Source organism: Rhinolophus sinicus, chromosome 2 (assembly GCF_057876585.1).
Source record: "Rhinolophus sinicus isolate RSI-liver-muscle chromosome 2, RSI-T2T, whole genome shotgun sequence".
Lineage (NCBI taxonomy): Eukaryota > Metazoa > Chordata > Mammalia > Chiroptera > Rhinolophidae > Rhinolophus > Rhinolophus sinicus.
Genome location: NC_142502.1, coordinates 169,117,294 through 169,137,888, shown reverse-complemented (window position 1 = coordinate 169,137,888; position 20,595 = coordinate 169,117,294). Strand labels below are relative to the sequence as shown.

Genomic DNA, 20,595 nt, shown 5'->3' with positions numbered 1-20,595 from the left:
TCCTGAAACAAGAATAATAGTCTGAAAATATCCTGACCTCAGCTGCCCAAAGTCTGGACTGGAGAAATGGAGGTCTACAATTTATTAGGATTATATCCTCATTGACAAAATGGTTATTTAGAGTGTAGCAGGACCTGTGTAACTACATTAAAAAAAATCTGCTCTTTTAAATTTTGTTATGACTACTGCAAGTTGATTGCTTAAGGTGTCAAATTCAGTTGACACCCAGAGCTGTGTGAAGTGACCCACTGACTTGAACAGTGCCCCCAAAAACCAAAGAACAAAAAAAAAAAACTTATGCATCAAAGGGGATTAATGGTTGTTACACTAGAAAAAAAAAAGTATTTGCAAGAAGACATATGTAGACTGTAAGATATAGAAAAGTTGAAATAAAAGGATGGGCACTGGATTCTGGCAAAGTAGAGTAAGGAGCTCAGCAGACACTCTCCTACATCAATTTAATTGGTGAAAACTGTTTTTAAAAAACAATCATTTAAAGTCTCTGAAAATTGTCCTACGGGCATACAACAAATGGTGAAACAAGTCTTTAGAGAAAAATTTATTAAATCTTGTTAAGAATTGTGTGAGAGTGGTGATTCCATTTTGAAAGGGGCAAGCTGTAACAACCAGGGGCTGCCACAGCCCCAGTGCCCATTCATAAAAAAGCAGGGGTGTCACTGTGGGAAGAGCAGGCCTCTGCCTGAAGCTCTGGTGCACTCGTCACATAGGGCTTCTGCCTAGGCAAAAAAGCAGGCCATAAATACAAAAAGTTCCATAAATCTGGAACCTTCGGTACTATTCAGAATACGTAAGACCATGGTTGAAAACGATAGACATCTTGATGAAGAGCAATAAGAAGAGGTTACCAGCTACCAACCAGATGGTTAATGGAAGAACTAAGGAAAGAGACATTCAGGAGCCCTCCTGAGATCATAGTTAACTCTGGAGATCTGGGAGGCCGTGTGCACACATTAGTTTGCACCCACTCAGGGGCAGTCAGAGCCAGACATGGAGTAGATTTAAAAGAATTCCCCAACCGATCAACACAGGATGAAAGCCTCCCTGGCATAAAAGGCTTAAATACAACCTATGACCAAACACTTCCTGAGCAATAATATTGCTACTGTGACCAAAGGGGTAATTCCTAGCAAATCACGCTTAAAATCATGTCAGCAAAATGGCAGATTAGGAAGCTCCAAGACCTCATTTCCCCAAGGAAACAACAAAAAAACCACCAGAAATTGGCAGAACTAACTTCACAAGAGTTCTGGGAAACAAAAGTCTACAGCAACCATATGAATATCCAATCAAGAAAAAGCTACCTTCAAAACGGTAGGACATTTCGTGACATTTTCACTTGCCTTTGCCCCAACCCCAAACAAAATCTTGGGATCCTAGACCGGGGCTAACTTCTAGAAACGTTCCTAGTTCTAAAATTCTTCAACCCACCCAGTTAACAAAAACGGAGGAAATAGGTAAAGAAAAGCCAGAAGAGACAAGGCTTAAAGGAAACAAAAACAGCCAAAAAGAAGGTGGAAGCCAGACTAGTCCACGAATTAGAAGGGAACTTTCAGTCCTGGGTAAACTTCCGGAATCCACAACAAGGCGGCCCAATCAGAACGCCGCTACGGGAGCCAATGGGAGAGCACATTACAAAGAGCCAATCCCAGGTGCGCTGTCACTGTTATGGTCCTGTCAGGGCGCCGGCGTCGTGGTGTTTGGGCGGTCGCCACCGAGAGGACTTTGGTGGGGCGGTCTCGGGGTAGCCCCCGCGGCCCCCTGCGCTTGTTGCGGGTCTCGCTTCCAGCCTGCATCTCCCTGCTTGCGGGCCGCACCGTAGGGCGCGCGTGCGGGTAGGCGCCGTGGCCACCTTGGGGCCTGGGCCCGCCGCAGCCTCCTCCACCGCCGCAGGCTCTGAGGGGCCGCGAGATGCAGCCGCCGGGCCCGCCCCCGGCGTATTCCCCCACTAACGGGGACTTCACCTTTGTCTCCTCAGCTGATGCAGAAGGTGAGACTGACCCCCCCACACACACACGCCCTAGCGGCGGGCCCGTCACCTCGGACACTGGGCCTGACGCGGCACCGTCTTTCTGCTGAGGTGGTTGTGGCCGGGTGGGGACGGGCAGCAAGCTGACTGGTGACTCAAGCCCTCTGCGTCTGCGGGGCCTTCGACAGGGCCCGAGTGGCCGAGGGAGGAGTGTGGGGAGCTTTCCAAGTTCTTTTGGTCGGCTCTGGCTTTCCCCGCTGCGTCTGGGGCAGGTTTTTCTGGGTGACTTGCCCACCTCAAGTGGATCCACGGAACCCGAAGATTTTAATTCTGAAATGACTTGTTACTTAGAAACACGATTGCCTGGCCAGAGTAGGTGCAAAGGAGAACGAGGAAGGAACGCAGTGTTCCTCTGTTATTTATCAATAGACAACTTTTGTTGGGATTGGATTCGGCGCTGCAAATACATGGAATTTGATATCTTGGCGACGTCCCACTTTTCCTCCTGTTTTTTTAGTGTTTGACCTCAATATTCAGAGAAGTAGACCCATGTATATTCGAAACTTCTTGTAATCCAGCTAGGTGTTCCCAATAGCTTCTGCAGATTTCCCTGTACTGTTTTGACGAATATTTCTCTATAGCGTAGGAAAACTTGTTTACCTCCTTTTCTCTGTTCCTTACCAGACTCTGAAACTGGACTCTTTCCTTGCTAGTTATTTTCAAATTTTGCTTTTATTAGACTTTGTACACCAGTGATTTTCCAGTGACCAGACTGCCTGTCTGATAGGAAAAATAAATTATATTTACCTATAGAAATTGCAGTTTAGAGAAGAATGTAGTATTTCCTCAGAAATCCGGTTTCATAGTGCATCAGTTAGTACAGTTTGTTTTCCCTTCTTTGATTTGTCTTCCTTATTTTGCTTTTTGATTAATACTGTGTGTGTGTTTTTAAATAGTACTGTAGTTTTGGTTACAATTTAAAATGTAAAATAAAAATGTTATTTATCATAGAGAACATAACTGATACATTTCTTTTAAATTTAACATGACTGTTTGGCGAAATACAGCAAACCAGAATATTGCAATTTGTTTCATCTACATTTGGTAGCATAGGGCTTAGGAAGGCATAGCAACTTTAATTTCCCAGGCTTGAAAAAAAAAAGTATCGTTGAGTATCAGAACCTGATGTTTGTTCAAACTCCTGTATCTGTGTATATAGTTTTCATATCCTCCCTTCCCCCAGGAATTACCTTTCTTAAATACACCTAAGAAATCTGACAGAATGATATAATGAGCTAACCCACTGACTATATATTAAGCCAAGAAACCTAGAATAAGTAAAATCCATAAGGTTTATTCAAACTTCTCCATATAACCTTCAAGGATATATAGACTCCCTTTACATGCAAAGATATATAGACAAGGGTAGATATATGTATAATAACACCCTCGTGTGTATAACTTTGTACAGCTGAAATTTACAGAGTATTTTAAGCAAATGTCTTGGTTGGTCTTTATAAGAATCCTGCTGAGTTTTATTATTCCTGCATTTTATAATAAAACAGGCTTAGAGAAGTTCAGTAACTTCCAAATGAAGGCTCTGTAATTGAGATCGAGTGTTCTGTCTTCTCAGATTTCTTTCCACTAAATCATGTTGCCGCTTTGTTATATTTTAATAAATCGAATAGTGCATCTGAAGTGTAGCATTAAGAGTCTTGGTTTTGCATCCTGCCTTTACCATTTACTATCTGTGTGATGTATTGGGCAAGTTACTCAGCTTCTCTTAACCTCGGTATTCTTATACACAAAAAGGGAATAATGATACCCAAGTGCTCAAATCTTTTGCAGATGCAAAGCACTTAGTACTATATCTGGTAGAGTGAAGTGCTCAATACATGTTAGCAATGATGCTGCTGTGTGGATTTCAGTATTAACTGGCCCCACACTTAATTTTTATTGTCCTCCAACATGACTCTGCAATCCAAGTCTTTTCTTTGGTTCCTAAGCATGTCATGTAAATTCTTGCTTCTCCCATTTTAAGCTGTTTCTCTAACCATGAATGTTTGTGTCTTAAAGATATTTTTAGTATATACCTTCCTTCTAGATTCTATCCACATCTCTCCTTAATGGTACCTTTCCTAACTATTTGACCACATATGTCCTTTTGTCCAAAAATCTTCCTTGATCTTTCGTCTCCGTATCTATGCATATCCTGATCCTCATGCTTAAAATGCCTTTCTCCTCCTTATCCCAAGTTGAAACTTAAGACTGAACTCAAATGCTTCTTCTTTGGTGAAACCTTGTTTAACTGTCCCTCAGAAACAGAAACTTCTCTAATCTTTTCTATGCCCCAGCACCTACCATGGAACCCAGAATATAAACATCACAAAATAATTGTTACAGAAATGAAGGATTACTGCTTTATTTTATCTCATGTGACATTGATACTTTGGACTACAAAACTTAGCACATTTTAGATGTAATAACTAAAAAAGTATTTGATTTAGTGCCAGAAGACTTCAATTAAGGTCCTGACTCCTATAGTAGTTATGTGATAATGGGCAAGTTACATAGGTTCTATAAATGTCCATTTTGTCACCTATAAAATGAAAAACACAGCACTTTCTGAGAATTATTTAAGACAATGTGTTTAAAAGCTGGATCCATAAGTATAGTTGAAAGAACATGAGCTATGTGTGAATAAGCCAATAAATGAATAAATAAATGAACAGTGAAATGCAGACCAAATATTCAAGTCTCTGGTATGAAACTACATCCAAAAGCAGTGATGAAATGCAGGTGTATAAATGCAAGAATGTATACATATGTATACATAATGATACTGTTATACATATGTAAAGTGTAGTATAGAAGTCTTTAAAGCAGTCCTTTGAATTTATTTTATATCAGACAAACTAATTATTTGCCTGGTTTATGTCTACAGACCTTCAATCAGCATTGGGTTTACCTGGGCGCTTAGTAATGCAGAATCTGCTTTAATCATAATTTGCATTTTAACAAGATCCTTCAGTGATTCATATGCACATTAAAACTTGAGAAGCACTGGTTTAGAATGATGGAAGATCAGAAGAGGAGGAAATTTTTTTTAGCTGGGAGATCAAGGACAATTTGATGGAGGTGATATTTTGCTAAACTTTGAAGGATAAATAACATTTTGTATATGTAGGATGGAGAGAGAACCTCCATTTGCAAGGGACTGAATATGAGGAAGTCCCTGACCCCAAGAAATGACCTAATAAGAAAAAGATTTAAAAATTTCATTGTATGTAATAAATGTAATAAAAGTATGGTTCAAAGGAGGAAGTGGTTAATTGTGTAGGGAGGGATCAAGGAAGTCTTCAGGGACAGATGAGGTATGTTTTGAAGGATAAGTAGGAGTATTTCAGATTGAAAAGCTGGAAGAGCATTCTCTTAACTACCTAAGTAAAATAATTGGTGGAGGCAGTCCCTATAGCTTATAATTCTCAGTTTTCACAGACATAAAACAATGGTGATTTAGACCATGAGCTCTTTTGGTTAGAACTGTGCTTTATTCCCAGTATTATACCCACTGCCTAAAACAGAGCCTGGCACATATCAGGAACTCAGTAAATGTTTGATGAATGAATGACTACATGATACTTTTTGATTAAGATAAAGGTGTTGTGCTACTAGAACTGAAGCCAACACTAATTTAACAGAAATTCAACAGTTGGAGAGGACATGAACAGACAACTAAGCGAGAAAGATGATCTAAGCCACCCAATAGCCATTTCCCAACCCCATATTTTTCTACCTCTAAATATCTTTGTATTTATATTGGAACACTGATTTTTTTCCTCCAAATCTTAAAGGAAAGTTTTCTTTTTTTCTTTCCTAGGATAAGCCTCTACCAGTGCTTTTTGCTTTTATTTCCATATCTCTCTGCTTCACTTGGAACCTTTCTTTTCTCTGTTTTTCTCTCTAGCATTTTCTACTTCTTCTCTGGTTTCTTCCATCTCTGCTATCACTCACAGGTCCCTCCTAATGGACAGAATTTTAAATTAAATCTATTTCCTTTTTCCTCATTTTCACAGCTAAACTATCTGTTATTTCCTATTTCCTCGGCATCCAGCAATCTCTACCACTCTGCTGGAATTTCACTTGTTTCCTATCATCTACAGAACTATCTTCGACAGTGTTTCCCAAAAGGGAAAGGTTCCATGACAGCTTAAGTTTAGTAAATAATGTTTAAGCTAAGTTAAACTAGTTTCCTTAAGGCAGAATACCCAGAGACTTTAATATGCCAATATTAGTTCTGAAACTTCAAGTTGGCGTTGTAGTATGCAGGGTTTTCCAAACTTAGTGAACGTTAAAAGTCTTCTGTGGAGGGCATCTGGTAGGATCCAGATTGCACAGAACACGCATAAAGAAACACTTGCCTATAAAATGAAAGACAAGTGGGGTTTTTTGGCCTGATATTTAGCCCTCTTAACAGTTTGTCCCCAACCTATCTTCCACAACTTTTGGAGATGAAATCTGTGCCGATCACATGCCTTTGTCCCTGCCATTTCTTTTCCTTGAAATGATTTCTCATTCCTTCTTCGCTGCTCAACCAGCCATCCCTCATAGCCAAATGCAGGTTCTACCTCCACATAGCCTTCCTGACCACCTCTCTTGATAGCTTAGGCCTCTTTACTCCTATGGCACCTATGACCAGTTGGAAATACTCACTGTTTACCTACAGAAGAGTGTGTTTTCCACTACTAATAGGATTTTGTGTCACATTTTATCTTAGATTTTTTTATTGAGATAAATTCACATACCATGAACTTCATCTTTTTAAAGCATCTAATACAGTGGTTTTTGGTTTATTCACAAAGTTGTGCCATCATCACCACTATCTAATCCTAGAACACTTTCGTCGCTCTAAAAAGAAACCCCATAACCATGTACCCATTTTCAGTCACTCTCCGTTCTCCCACTTGCATCCCACTAATTTACATCTCTATAGGCTTGCCTCTTTTGGATATTTAATATAAATGGGGTAATATAGTATTTTGTGTCTAGCTTGTTTTGCTCAGCATGTTTTCCAGGTTCATCCATGTTGCAGCATGAATCAGTAACTCATTCCTTTTTCTGACTGAATAATATTTCACTGTTTAAATATACTATCAATTAGATTTTAAACTCCTCAAAGTATCTCACGTCTTTATATCACTCTCTGCATTATAGAAATAAATAATCCATAAATATTTATTGATGGATTACTTGATTAATCTTGAAAATGAGGGAGGTACTAAAGTGAAAATTACTTAATGTTTGTGATAGAGTACCTCTTGCCAAAGGCTAGAAACTTGACTCTAGTCTCTCTCTCACTTTCTGATATTCAGTTGGCCAATAAAATTATTTCAGAATAGCTCCAGAATAACTAAATAATTATTTTTCCTTCTCTACTGACACTGCCTTAGTTCAAGTCCTTACCATTTCTCATCTATACTCTTTACTGTTGCTTCCTGACCATACTCCCTGCTCAAATTTCTCTCCTGTTAAGTCAATCCTCCATAGTGCAGCTAAGATTATGTTTCCAAAATTCAAATGTAATTTTGTGTATTTGTTTCATTAAGTCTTTAATGTCACTTCTTGATTTAAGCTATATGCAGCTATTTGGCCTACTATTAATTCGTTCAACCAGCACATTGCCTACTAAGGACCAGACTCTATCATAAGTACTTGGGATATATGATCAAAACAAAACTACAACAAAAACACTTAGTTCCTGCCACCAGGAACTTACAAACATTAACCAAGTAATCACAAATATTTTTTCCAAAGATGACTTCCTCTTAAATCCATTTATATTTATTATCTTTACATTTTTCTTACTTAGAAAATGAGAAGAATATTATACATAGTGTAGTAAGAAGGAATTAATTTAAAGTTAGTGTTTTTTTTAATTCTGGATACCTAAGAGTTGACAACCAAGCTAGCTGGTTCTTAACTCTGGTTTAACTTAAGACAGCTGTACTCCTGGAGTGATTTGGAATCTTTCTCCTTGTTTTTTGACATGCTTTACTTGTTAGCTTGCTAACATGTTAGATTAACTACCAATTTTTTGGACTTTTTTGTTGGTTTTTTTTTTTTTGTACCCACACCTAATTGTGTCTGGAAGGAGCATATTGAGGGATGTGTCAAACTGCTATTCCTGGCATTCCTATGAATTGTAAGCTAAAGGTTCCTTTTTGAGGTTCGGGCATCCACGTTAGGACAAACTGTTAAACATTACAATTCTTTATCATAGCGTTCCATAGCACTATAATTTATATATCCTTTCTTGGTTTAGATTAAGGACTTTAAGTGTAGTCCTTTCTACAGGTCAGGAAACAGTTGTTAAGGTCCTTTCCTGCCTCATAATTCCAAAACCTTTAATGTCACTGCTGTACTAATGACTTCCTGATCTAAATCTTCCTCTTGTTAAATTGAGAAAAACACTCTTTGTACCTATTGGAAATGGAATTTTAGTTAAATTTCAACTTTCATTTTCAACTAAGTTTAAGACAAAGAAGCAAAAAGTAATTGAGAGAATATTTTAATTCCAAGATTCTATAACAGCATCTACTGGGACTATTTTTTAAATTTAAGTAGAAAGGACAGTACATTCAAAAGTACTTGCATTTTATCTCTAGCTGAGTAAACTCTTTTTAGAATCATAATGTTAAACCTTGAAAGAACTTTGAATAGGAAACTGGAGAGCAGAAGACATTAATGATTCGCTGTATTAATTAGTAGCTAAGCTGGGACTTGGCTTCAGAATGCACACTTTATTGTAATTAATTTCAAGAATTCTCACAACCAGACCAAGATGTGGCTCATAATTGATCCACTCATAGATTGAAGTTTAAGCCAAAAATTTAATGGCTGTTCTCAAAAGCTAACCCTAAAATTTAGGTTAAAAATAGGCTTTCTTTCTACTGTATGTGATCTCCAGAGAAAATATGTCTGTGTTAAGAATGTTCTGGTTTGCTGCTGCCAAAATTATTTTCTAAAGTACCACTCTAGTCATGTGACTTCTAGTTAACCACATAAAAACATGGTTGTTTACTAGTGCATGTTGTCTGGTCCTACAAATGTGTTTTTTCTTCTTAATTCCTGTATGACCTCAAGCAAGTTCTTCACTATTCGCATTTTTTTTTCAACCAGAAAATGTGACATTTGTACTATTGTGATTATCTGTAACCTTAAGCTACTGTACAGACTATGAATGGAATTTATTTTTTAATGTGGGTAATTGAATCTCTTCATCTTCTTTTAGAGCTGATCTAAAAAAAAAAACCTTTTATTTTTGCCAAAACTAAAGATGAATGATATAATTACATAAAGAAAAGTTAGCTGAAATAGCAGGGCACTCTTACTAGTCATTTACCTATAGCTAAGCATTCATGTATGAAGCATTTAGTATAGATATTTGGTGATTTAATGAAAGAATGTGTGAATATGTACATTAGAAAGTAATGTATAGTTTTAGCAAATAAGTTATGTCTAGTGGTTTGTGTGTGTGTGTGTGTGTGTATGTGTAATGCCTTTAAAAAGAATCTATACAATCACTTTGTCCTGAAGCACACAATGTATATCAGAATGAAAGGAATCCAAAATGGTATCATGTATTCTATTTTGTATATATCTTCCATTTAAGATTTAAAGTTATTGTTACCAGTCTAGATTCTCTAATTAGCTGCAGAACCTTTCCTATGTCTTCACCTCTCTCTTCTTTTCTTGTTGTAAAATAAAAGATGGTATTTAGGTATCTCTAACTTTAAAATATGAAGACTGTATGCAATAGATCTTAAAATGATAATTGTCTTAGTTGAATATACGCTCATATTAGTTAAAATTCACATATTTTACCTTGGTTGATAGTTTTGTCCTCCTTTCTCCTAAGAGCTCAGTGGTTCCATAGGAGCCCCAGATGTCAAATTAAACCTTGGTGGAGATTTCATCAAAGAATCTACAGCGACTACATTTCTGAGACAAAGAGGATATGGCTGGTTATTGGAAGTCGAAGATGATGATCCTGATGATAACAAGCCCCTCTTGTATGTAAAAATAGTAACATGTAGTTTTTGGTTTTTAAGGGTTGTCTGTGGGATCATTACAATTTTTCATTATTAATTAAAGATAAATATGGAAAATCTTAACCTTTTTGATCAAAAGTTATGGCTTTTTTCAATTTTACTAGTAATTTAAAAAGCTGAAATAATAAGATAATATTTTAACCTATTGAATGGCAAAAATTAAAAGAATCATAGCACATGCGTGTGCATGCACACAGACACCCACACACACCCCACCCCATAAACTGTTCAAACTGTTAGGGCTAACCTCAAGTAAACATGCAATCTAAAAAAGCAGAGCGCTTGGGTGCTTGCTATGGAAATTCAGTTTAAGACAAATCAAGACTTCCAAAAACATTACCGCTCCACAATCTCTCTCATATAGAAATACTAGAGCTACCAGTGAGAGGACTGTAGGGCAGCCTTTTTTTTCCCCCAGATTTTTTTTATTGGGGAAGGGGAACAGGACTTTATTGGGGAACAGTGTGTGCTTCCAGGACTTTTTCCAAGTCAAGTTGTTGTCCTTTCAATCTTAGTTGTGGAGGGCGCGGCTCAGCTCCAGGTCCATTTGTTATTCTTAGTTGCAGGGGGCATTGCCCACCATCCCTTCCAGGAGTTGAGGAATCAAACCAGCAACCTTATGGTTGAGAGCCCGCACGCTCCAACCAACTGAGCCATCTGGGAGCTCAGTGGCAGCTCAGCTCAAGGTGCCGTGTTCGATCTTTGTTGCAGGGGGCAAGCCCACCATCCCTTGCAGGACTCGAGGAGTTGAACTGGCAACCTTATGGTTGAGAGCCCACTGGCCCATGTGGGAATCGAACCGGCAGCCTTCGGAGTTAGGAGCATGGAGCTCTAACCCTCTGAGCCACTGGGCCAGCCCCCTCATTTTTTTTTTTTTTTGAAGTGACGATGTATTACTTTGGGGGGGCGGGGGAGTAAAGAACTTAACAATTTTGGAACGAAGAACCTAGAGCTTTTAAAATCAAAGCATTACTGAATTATTCTATGTAGTAATTATTGATACACGAAGTGCTAAAGTATCCTATTTCTATGTTAATATACCATATTTCATCAAGTCTAAAGCACTATGGATTATAAGATGCATTTATTTTACATTTATCAGTAAGAAAGAAAAAATACTTAAGACAGCATAAAGCTAGGACATCAAAGGGCTATGTCCTTAGTGTAAGGATAAATAAGAAATCACCCACCTTACAAAGTGACAGCAGGGAAGTTTCTCTGTTTAGCACTAGTTTTGGGGTTGGAAGAAAAATTTCCTCTGAGAATGTAAACCCCACACCAATGCTCCTATAGGATTATAGTCTGAATTATCGGTATGGTCCAAAAAAGTCTCAACCAGAGAATTTTATTTAAAGTTGTCCCAAATTGGTAGTGTCTCCAGGAGACTGGCAAAAGGAAAGGCAAACTTTGGAAGCACTTGGTTTCACTCCAGGATGACAACAATGTAAGACACCAGCAATTGTGAGAAGCAGCCCAACTTTAGAGATATTGAAATATTGAATATCAGTGAATATCACTTGGAATCAGTGAAATATTTCAAATGCAAATTTTTTTTTTTTACCTATGGAGACTATACCATTGTATTTAAACTTAAATTCTACTGCAGCTGTCTTAGTGTTCAGAAGTGTGTTTCTTTTAAGAATGTTTATCCTATAATTATAGGGAGGAATTGGATATCGATCTAAAGGATATTTACTACAAAATCCGATGTGTTTTGATGCCAATGCCATCACTTGGTTTTAATAGACAAGTGGTGAGAGACAATCCTGACTTTTGGGGTCCTCTGGCTGTCGTTCTATTCTTTTCCATGATATCATTATATGGACAGTTTAAGGTAAGTATATTTTACTTTATACAAATTCTAAATATTTTAAGAGTTTTAAAATTAGAGATAGCCAAATGTTAGCTATAATACTGCATTATATTTGAGAAATGCTTTACCTTTACCCATTATTTCTCACTTGTACATCCCTGGAACTATTAATTAAATATGTGGGGAGTGCCTCAGATTAATGCTTTCCAAACTTTTCTACATCATCATTCATGTAGAAAATATTAATATTTGTGTAGCGACTAGGGTAAATGGATGGAACTTCTCCCAGTTGAGCAGAAGTAACCAAAAGGGCTGCCCATGCCCTTTCTGATTTCCCCAAGGAGTGAAGAGTTTGAAACACAAAACTTACAGCCATGTTCTTACCATAATTTTATTCCTTTTTAGTTCTGTTTTTTAAAATAAACATTTTAATAAATGACCAGGATTCCATTAATGTTAGTTTTCATATAATACTTCGTCCTACTCTCAGGGTCTTTATCATCAAAACACAACATACACACATCACTCCCTGATCCCTAGTTTAAGTCTTTAGAGGAGTAAAAAATAACTCTTTACCACAGAGTGATTTGGAATTGAATTAGTTTCCTGTTGCTGCTGTAATAAATTTACACAAGTTTAGTGCCTTAAAACAATGCAGATTGATTCTTTTGCATGTCTGGAAGTCAGAAGTCCAAAATGAGTGTGAAAGGGCTAAGATCAAAATGTCAGCAGGGCTGGTTCTCTGGAGACTCTAGGGAAGAATCTCTTGCTTGCCTCTTTCCATGTCTTAGAGGTTCCCAGTGTTCCTTGGCTTCTGGCCTCATCAATGCAGTTTCTGTTTGCATGGTCACATTTTCTTCTTCTCTACTGTAGTCAAATCTCCTTCTGCCTCTTTTTTTTTTGGGGGGGGAGGGGAACAGGACTTTATAGGGGAACAGTATGTACTTCCAGAACTTTTTTCCAAGTCAAGTTGTTGTCCTGTCAGTCTTAGTTGTGGAGGGCGCAGCTCAGCTCCACGTCCAGTTGCCGGTTGTTAGTTGCAGGGGGCGCAGCCCACCTTCCCTTGCGGGAGTTGAGGAGTCAAACCAGCAACCTTGTAGTTGAGAACCCACGCTCCAACCAACTGAGCCATCTGGCACTGGCCCATGTGGGAATCGAACCAGCAGCCTTCGGCGTTAAGAGCACAGATCTCCAACTGCCTGAGCCACAGGACTGGCCCCTGCCTCCTTTTTTTAAGGACAGTTTGATTACATTAGTGCTCACCCAGATAACCCAAAATAGTCTCCTCACAGCAAGATCCTATTCTATTTAAATTTATTTTAGCTCAGTAGTTTATATCAGGTATTCTGTTAAAAGTATAAGGACCGTTGAAGAAATTGAATGGGATCTCTGGTCTCCTACCAATCCTTCTAGAATATCTCTAATTTTATTTATTTTGTATAATCTTTCATTTGAATAAAGTGTTCTAAAGCTAAAAACAGAAGATTACTACTTCCATAGAATGTTGCTCAGTTTGGCTTTGCTTGATGTTTTCTTATGACTGGATTGGGGTCAAGAATATTTCTGTGGTATTTTTGTCAAGAATACCACAGAAGTGACATTGTGCCCTTCTCTACGTACAACCAGGGATTATATGATATTGATGGCTTATTACTGGTGCTGTTTAATGTTGATTACTTGGTTAGGTGATAGGGTAGTGTCTGCCCAACTCCCTCACTGTGAAATTGCTGTTTTCACCTTTTCAAGTAATAAATATTTTATACTTTGTGACTATGCAATCACCCTATTTCTCATTAAACTTTAGCCCACTAGTTTTGGCATCTATTGATGGATATTGCATGCAACAATAATTACTGTATTGTTGACTGAATGGTGATTTTCTGTTTTCCTCATTTCTTCTATATGTGTTAATTGGTATTCTCTATGGCACATCTACCCCTCCTTTGCCATTAATCATTCATTTATTTATGTCAGTATGGACTCATGGATATTTATTTTATTTTCTGAATTATAATCCAATACTATCATTTATTTTATTGCTCAGATTGTTGCAGCTTTAGCCATTGGGAGCTCCTTCAGGTTAGCTTCTGTGTCCTTTCGACATATTCCCATCCTTTTTTGAGCACTTCCTTTCCCTCTGATGCCAAAAAGTGTTCTGGACTTATCTTTTATTTTTAACTGCATCAGCCCTGGAATTAAGGATTCCTAATTCCTTTTAATGCAGAATGATATTTAGAAACCAGGACCTGGGCAATAAATATGTTTATGTAGCTGCTGGGGCATTATCATTTCTAGACCCTCCAAGCAGACAGAACTTGGAAATATGTGCATGTATTATTATTACACTAAGTCTCAGAAGTTAAAATGATCTGAAATGTCTCCCATATTCTATTACTTGGATAAATGTATAATTAACGTAAATTTTAAAGACGTCCTGAGTAGACTGATAGCTTGTTTCAGGGATGAATTTTCCTTGCAGGATGCTGTCAGCCAGGGGGTTGGGAGTAAACACTTTATTCTCTTTTTACAGTAATCATAGATCTTGAAATACTGAGGTTTCTTTAGGTAATTGATCATTACTAAATTTCAATTTGGATATAAAATTGCATTACACATTGTGTTCTTATTAAGTTGTGGAAAGATACCTGGGAACCCAAACAAACTCTCTGTGACCTGAAATTGGGTATACCAAAGTATCTTATATGGCAGAAAACTGATTTCCTGGGAAATTATCAGCTTATTTGGTATAAAGATATTAATTGCATGAAATTTTTTTTTCCCTTAAGGTGGTCTCATGGATTATAACCATTTGGATATTTGGTTCACTAACAATTTTCTTACTGGCCAGAGTTCTTGGTGGAGAAGTAAGTGGTTCATTTTGAAAATAGCCTTTGTTTTTTATGGTAAGCTTTATTTTTGATACTGCAGATACCATCAATAGCTATATTCATTATAATTGTTTCTTGTGCTAGAATTGCTCTTAGGTTATGCTACTTTCTTTAAGATGATCAACATATTAGTATTGTGCATACTCAGTAAATGTTACAAGAAATGAAGCAGAAAGAAAAGATTCCATCCCACTCATAAGTAGTTTACAGCTTTTTAGGAAAGCATACAATTTATTCTCTTTTATAGCAATTCTCAAACTTATTGAGAGTCCCCAAAGGATTTCTTTATATAGGATATAGTTATCAATATTTACCAGATTAGAAACTAAAATAAAAATGTTAAATATGTATTTATTCATTTAAAACTATAAAACCAAATATATTTTAGCATAAATAATACCTTTTAAAGAAAAATAACTGTTTTCTAAACACAAAAGTTAGTGAGAAGAGTGGCACTGTTTTATATTTTTGCAGGTAATTCCCCCTTATCTGGGGTTTCACTTTCTGCAGTTTCAGTTACCTGTGATAAACCACCATCCAAAAATATTAAATGGAAAATTCTAGAAATAAACAATGCATAAATTTTAATTTGCTTGCCATTCTGAGTAGGGTGATGACATATTGTGCCGGATGTGATTCATCCTTTTGTTTAGTATCCACACTGTATATACACCTGCCTGTTAGTCACTTAGTAGCACTCTAGGTTATCAGATCAGTTATCAGAGAGAGGGACCACAGTCACATAACTTTCATTACAGTATATTATTATAATTGTTCTATTTTATTTTTAGTTACTGTTGTTAATCTTTTACCTAATTTACAAATTAAACTTTATCATGGTAGGTATGTATAGGAAAAACATAGCGTAATATATAATAATTTGAAATGTAAGGGGTATAATACATCATGATTTCTTTATAGTCACATTTATGTAAATATAACAGAGAATTTATGATATTAGTGATTAAAATGAGTCTCTTGATTTCTATGATATTTATTTTAAAATTTGAAAATTCACAGGTTGCATATGGCCAAGTTCTTGGAGTTATAGGATATTCACTACTTCCTCTCATTGTAATAGCCCCTGTACTTTTGGTGGTTGGATCATTTGAAGTGGTGTCTACACTTATAAAAGTGAGTATTATGTATTATAAAAAGTAGGTAACTATTTTCCAATAACAAAAGTATAATAGTTCTCTGGTTAAGAATATTGTAGTCTATATTTATCAAACAATTGGTAGTATTTTGGATTAATGACCTTACTCTCTGATTTTACCAATTGTATTTTTTCCTCTTTTTAATCACCAGAAATTATAATGCATGTGTAGAAGGGAATAAAGAACAAGATCAAATCAGTCCTCAAGATAATTACACTCAGAGAATTTTTTTTAATGTTGAATTTTTCTTCTCTGTGCTTATAATATGAGTTTATCTGACTTAGATTTTATGGGAAATATTTATTTAGAAATCCACTGGACATTTATTGAATAACTGTTACTCCTATTTGAATAGTAACCTCAAATATGATAGACATGGTTCTAATAAATTGGCTTTTCTATATTGCACAGGTAAAGACTTCTTTGTGCTGTATTAAATTTATATTAACATTTGTCCCCATTTTAAACACTTACTGATAATATTAAGAATTAATAATCAGTAGTAATATAACTTAAATTTTGGCATTTACTAATTTTGAACAACTTTGGGAAATAAATGACTGCTTTAGCACATGTATGTATGTTATACAGTGAATGTTTTTTTTCTTTATGGAAAAATAGGACTTCTTAAGACCACCACTTTCAGAACTACCATTATGTAGCTTTTACACTAAAGTATTTTTTAAGTAGACCCATTTAATTTTTATGACACTTAGTTTTATTTAAAGTTCATTATTATTCCAATATAAAAGAAATGATTCCATTTAGAATTGGGTAACTACAGGCTAATCCTGATATATAAGCATTGGATATTGAGAAGAATGTGGATTTTGGAACCAGTCAGTTCTGAATTCAAATCCTGGTCTGCCACTTAACTTGCTGTCTGCCTTGGGGAGATTTCTTATCCTCTTCTGCAAAATAGGAATCTCAACAACTACTTTTCTTTCTTCTACAATCTAATCCAAAAAAATTTTTTATCGGTGTTATTAGCACTTAGTTTAAAAGTCTTGCAGTGCAGGAGCTAACCCCATGCTCTCATTTAATTATCTAGCTGTAGTGAATATACCACTTTACTGAAATCATACATGATCACTTCCTGCTTGTGCTTTTTTTTTTTTTTTTTTTTTTTATAATTGGGCTAAAGCCTGTTTGAATACTGCTGACACTACACCCAAAATTGCTAAAACTGTGTCCTGTAGTCATTTTTAGTCATCAAGTTCAACTGAAAATTGGTATTTAACATTCCTTATGCAGCATGTGAATGTATTATTATAAAATGAAAAAGTCTTATTTATGTCATTAAAAACTCAGGACAACATGGTTTTTAAACTTCAGATTTTTCTTTGCCAAAATTTTTTCCTAATCACTTAATCTTCTGTGTATAGTGAGCTATTATTACACATGTTTCTTGTTTCATTCCAAGGTTTGTTGAGAAATATATTGCATAACTCATCATTTAACTCTAGCACTAGAATACAGTTTAATCTACAACCATTAATTTCTGAAACATTAAATCTATAATTCTTATTAATCTTTAAGCATTTGTTTACAACAAAAAAATTGAATCATAACATACAAATGCAATTTGATCATAATTATTCCATATATTTCCCTATACTTTTCTGTAGGCTTAAAATATTTTGTAGGTCTTTTGTTGTTGTTGTTTTTAGTTTAAAAAGCATGATAGAATGTTGGACCATCTCAAATACATTTTCAACCAGTCTGCCAATATTTATTTTTTACTTTTGTGCTAGTGGCTCTCAACTGAGGGCAATTTTACCCCCCAAATACATTTGGCAATATCTGGAAATATTTTGGGGTGTCTCAAATTGGAAGTGGGGGTGGAATGTTACTAGTATTAGTGGGTAGAGGCCAGGGGGACTGCTAAAAATCCTACAATGCATAAGACAGCTTCCCACAACAGTTATCCGACCCCAAATGTCAATATTGCAAGTTGACAAATCCTGCTCTGTGCCAATGATGTGACAAACTATGTTTCTATCATAGTTATCCTGGTTTCTACCCTTGAAGGTCTTCCTTTCATTTTATTCCGTAAAAAGTGACTATATCAGTAAGTATTTACATAAATTTCCAGTGGAAAAAATTTAAAATTAGATATGTGTATAATCAGAAAACAACAGTATGTTTTTTAAAATTCTTGACCAAAATGTTACGTTTTTTCCCCTCCTTTTTATTTAACCCTACACTTCTATCTATTCCTGGGAAAATGTTGTGATACTTAAACATTGTGTAAAATTTTCACTTAATCTGTTTTCCTACTTCTTAGAAGAAAATAAAGGAAAACATTTCTACTGTGTAAGGATCAAGTAGTTTTCCTTTAGCAATCAAATTTCTTTCAGCAGTTTGGCCCAATAATACTTTTTCCAAAAATTGACTTATCTTAAATCACCAGGGACACTTGTTAAAAAGATTAATAACTGGACCCTTTCCTTAGAAATTCTGATTTATCAGAACTAGAATGAACCCCAGAATTCTTTTTAATAGGCACCCCAGGTGATTCTTTTGATTAGACAAGTTTGATAACAAAACACTTCATTTGCAGAAGTCAAGGAGCAGAGCAAGGGCTAACATTCTTAATAAGTTTTAAGCATTCTCAGTAAGATTTTTTACTGTATACCACAATTGGTTGTCAGGATTGTTTTAAACAATATTGTAAATATTTTTTTTTGCTCTTTGATACCCAGAATGTTAATTGACTTGCTAATATGCTGCCCTTTTTCTTTTCTGTTTGTTTTTTAAAGCTGTTTGGTGTATTTTGGGCTGCCTACAGTGCTGCTTCATTGTTAGTGGGTGAAGAATTCAAGACCAAAAAGCCTCTTCTGATTTATCCAATCTTTTTACTATACATTTATTTTTTGTCCTTATATACTGGGGTGTGATCTAAGTCATGTGAGTAGAAAAAGACAATGTTACATCTGTGTGAAGCCTGGGAACTTTTGCTGAAGGGATTGAAGAAAACTCATTACTGGTAAAAATTTTACATATTCCAGATGTAAAGACAGGTTTAAGGTTTTTTTTAACCAATATTTTTTGTATTTAAGTAAGCAGTTGCAGTTATCTGGATTTTTTGGTCAGAAGTCTGTTTGATTCTTCATATTCCAGTAAATAAAATATAAAAGCATTGTGTTTTTAAGATTGTGTTAATATTCACCTAAATACTTGTGCCAAAAACACCTGGAATGGTAATTATACTTCACTTAAAGCGGAAAAATTACAACATCCTGATAATCTAAAAGTGCAATTTTTTTTCTTTAAGGGGTTTTCTCCTGCATCACAGATCCTGTAGATATATATTTATATTTATACATGTATATTTATGAAATAATTCTTATTATTCACAAAATATATTTATGAATAACCGAAAAATTAAGATATTTTAAATCGGATGCTTAAACTTTCTTTAATTTGGCCATTAATCTTATTTATAAATTTAAATTTGTTTTTTAAATTGTATGTAATTTTTAAAATCTTACACATACTTCAATATGTCCTTGTTAAGAATTCTTAATAACAGCTAATACTAATTTTAACAGTTACTGATGTAGATTTACTTTGTTTGGGTGTGCTTTTAAAAGCCATTTTTGAATATCTAAACATCTGATTTAAATTTCTGTTTATATTTCTGACCAAAGGAGCAAAAGTATAATGGATATGGCATTCATTAAAATTGTCAATATGTAGAAAAGCAGTAATGTTTATAGCATCAGTAAATATTTTTAAGTGGCATTCCTAAGTCATAAACGTTGCTGGAAAGAGACCTTTAAAATCTTGTGGTCCAATGTTATATATGAAGTAGAAAAAAATAAAATGCTTCCCAGCGGTGTGTTTTGTTTTATAACATCTTGTCCTGTATTACTTGATATTTTAACAAGTATCAAGTACTCTAACAAATGTACAATACTTGCTAAGGGAAATGGTATGAAATTTTAGCTAATGAAATTTTTGTTGCAGATAATTTCATAGACTATATGTGTACCTTTCATTAATACTACTTTGTAAAGTAGATAAAATATTTACATTCATAAAATAGCAAATGCCTAATAGCTAGTAGCAAATTATTATGTTATCCTTTCTGGTCTCAGCTGCAAGACTTACTGCTGTCCTCAATTTGATAACATGACCATTTCTTGGTATGTATTCCTTTAGCAACTTTATCAATCAGGAAATACCCAGCAACTCTGAAGCAAGTCTACAAATTAAATTAGCAAGACGTCAAGCCCATCTTTCTTCCTTTTACCCTCTCCCCTGCCAAAAAGGAAAGGGAAATCTTATTTTAAGCTGCAGGAAATGTGGAGCTACCTTTGAGCCAGAATAATGTGGAAAATTGCATATGCTGATTTTTTATAACAAGTTTAGGAAAACAGATGCGAAGCACCAGAGGGATGGAACTTTCAGAACCTAAAATAATATGAAGTAGTGAGGAACAATCTATAGCTACAGAAGCAGCAACTGTAAAATAAACATTTGGCACACTTAAGAAGTTCCTGAGGTCAGTACTTTGATACAGTGGATTGTTACATTTGATGTTCATAGTGTTGACCCTGGAATCTTTTCAAAAAGTTTGGGGGTCCATGCTAGGGGGTAGAATTTTACTAAGCAATAGTCAAGGCATTTTAAA

At 35.6% G+C, this 20,595-nt stretch overlaps 1 protein-coding gene across 1 annotated transcript; it reads left to right on the top strand.

The window, feature by feature from the left end:
* The first annotated feature begins 1,673 nt into the window (after positions 1-1,673).
* Positions 1,674-19,800, top strand: YIPF4 (Yip1 domain family member 4). Its single transcript, XM_019741675.3, has 6 exons — positions 1,674-2,008; positions 9,906-10,059; positions 11,761-11,932; positions 14,698-14,775; positions 15,820-15,933; positions 18,719-19,800. Exons 1-6 carry the CDS (start codon positions 1,930-1,932, stop codon positions 18,854-18,856), a joined length of 735 nt encoding a protein of 244 aa, XP_019597234.1. The 5' UTR covers positions 1,674-1,929; the 3' UTR covers positions 18,857-19,800.
* Positions 19,801-20,595: the final 795 nt, after the last annotated feature.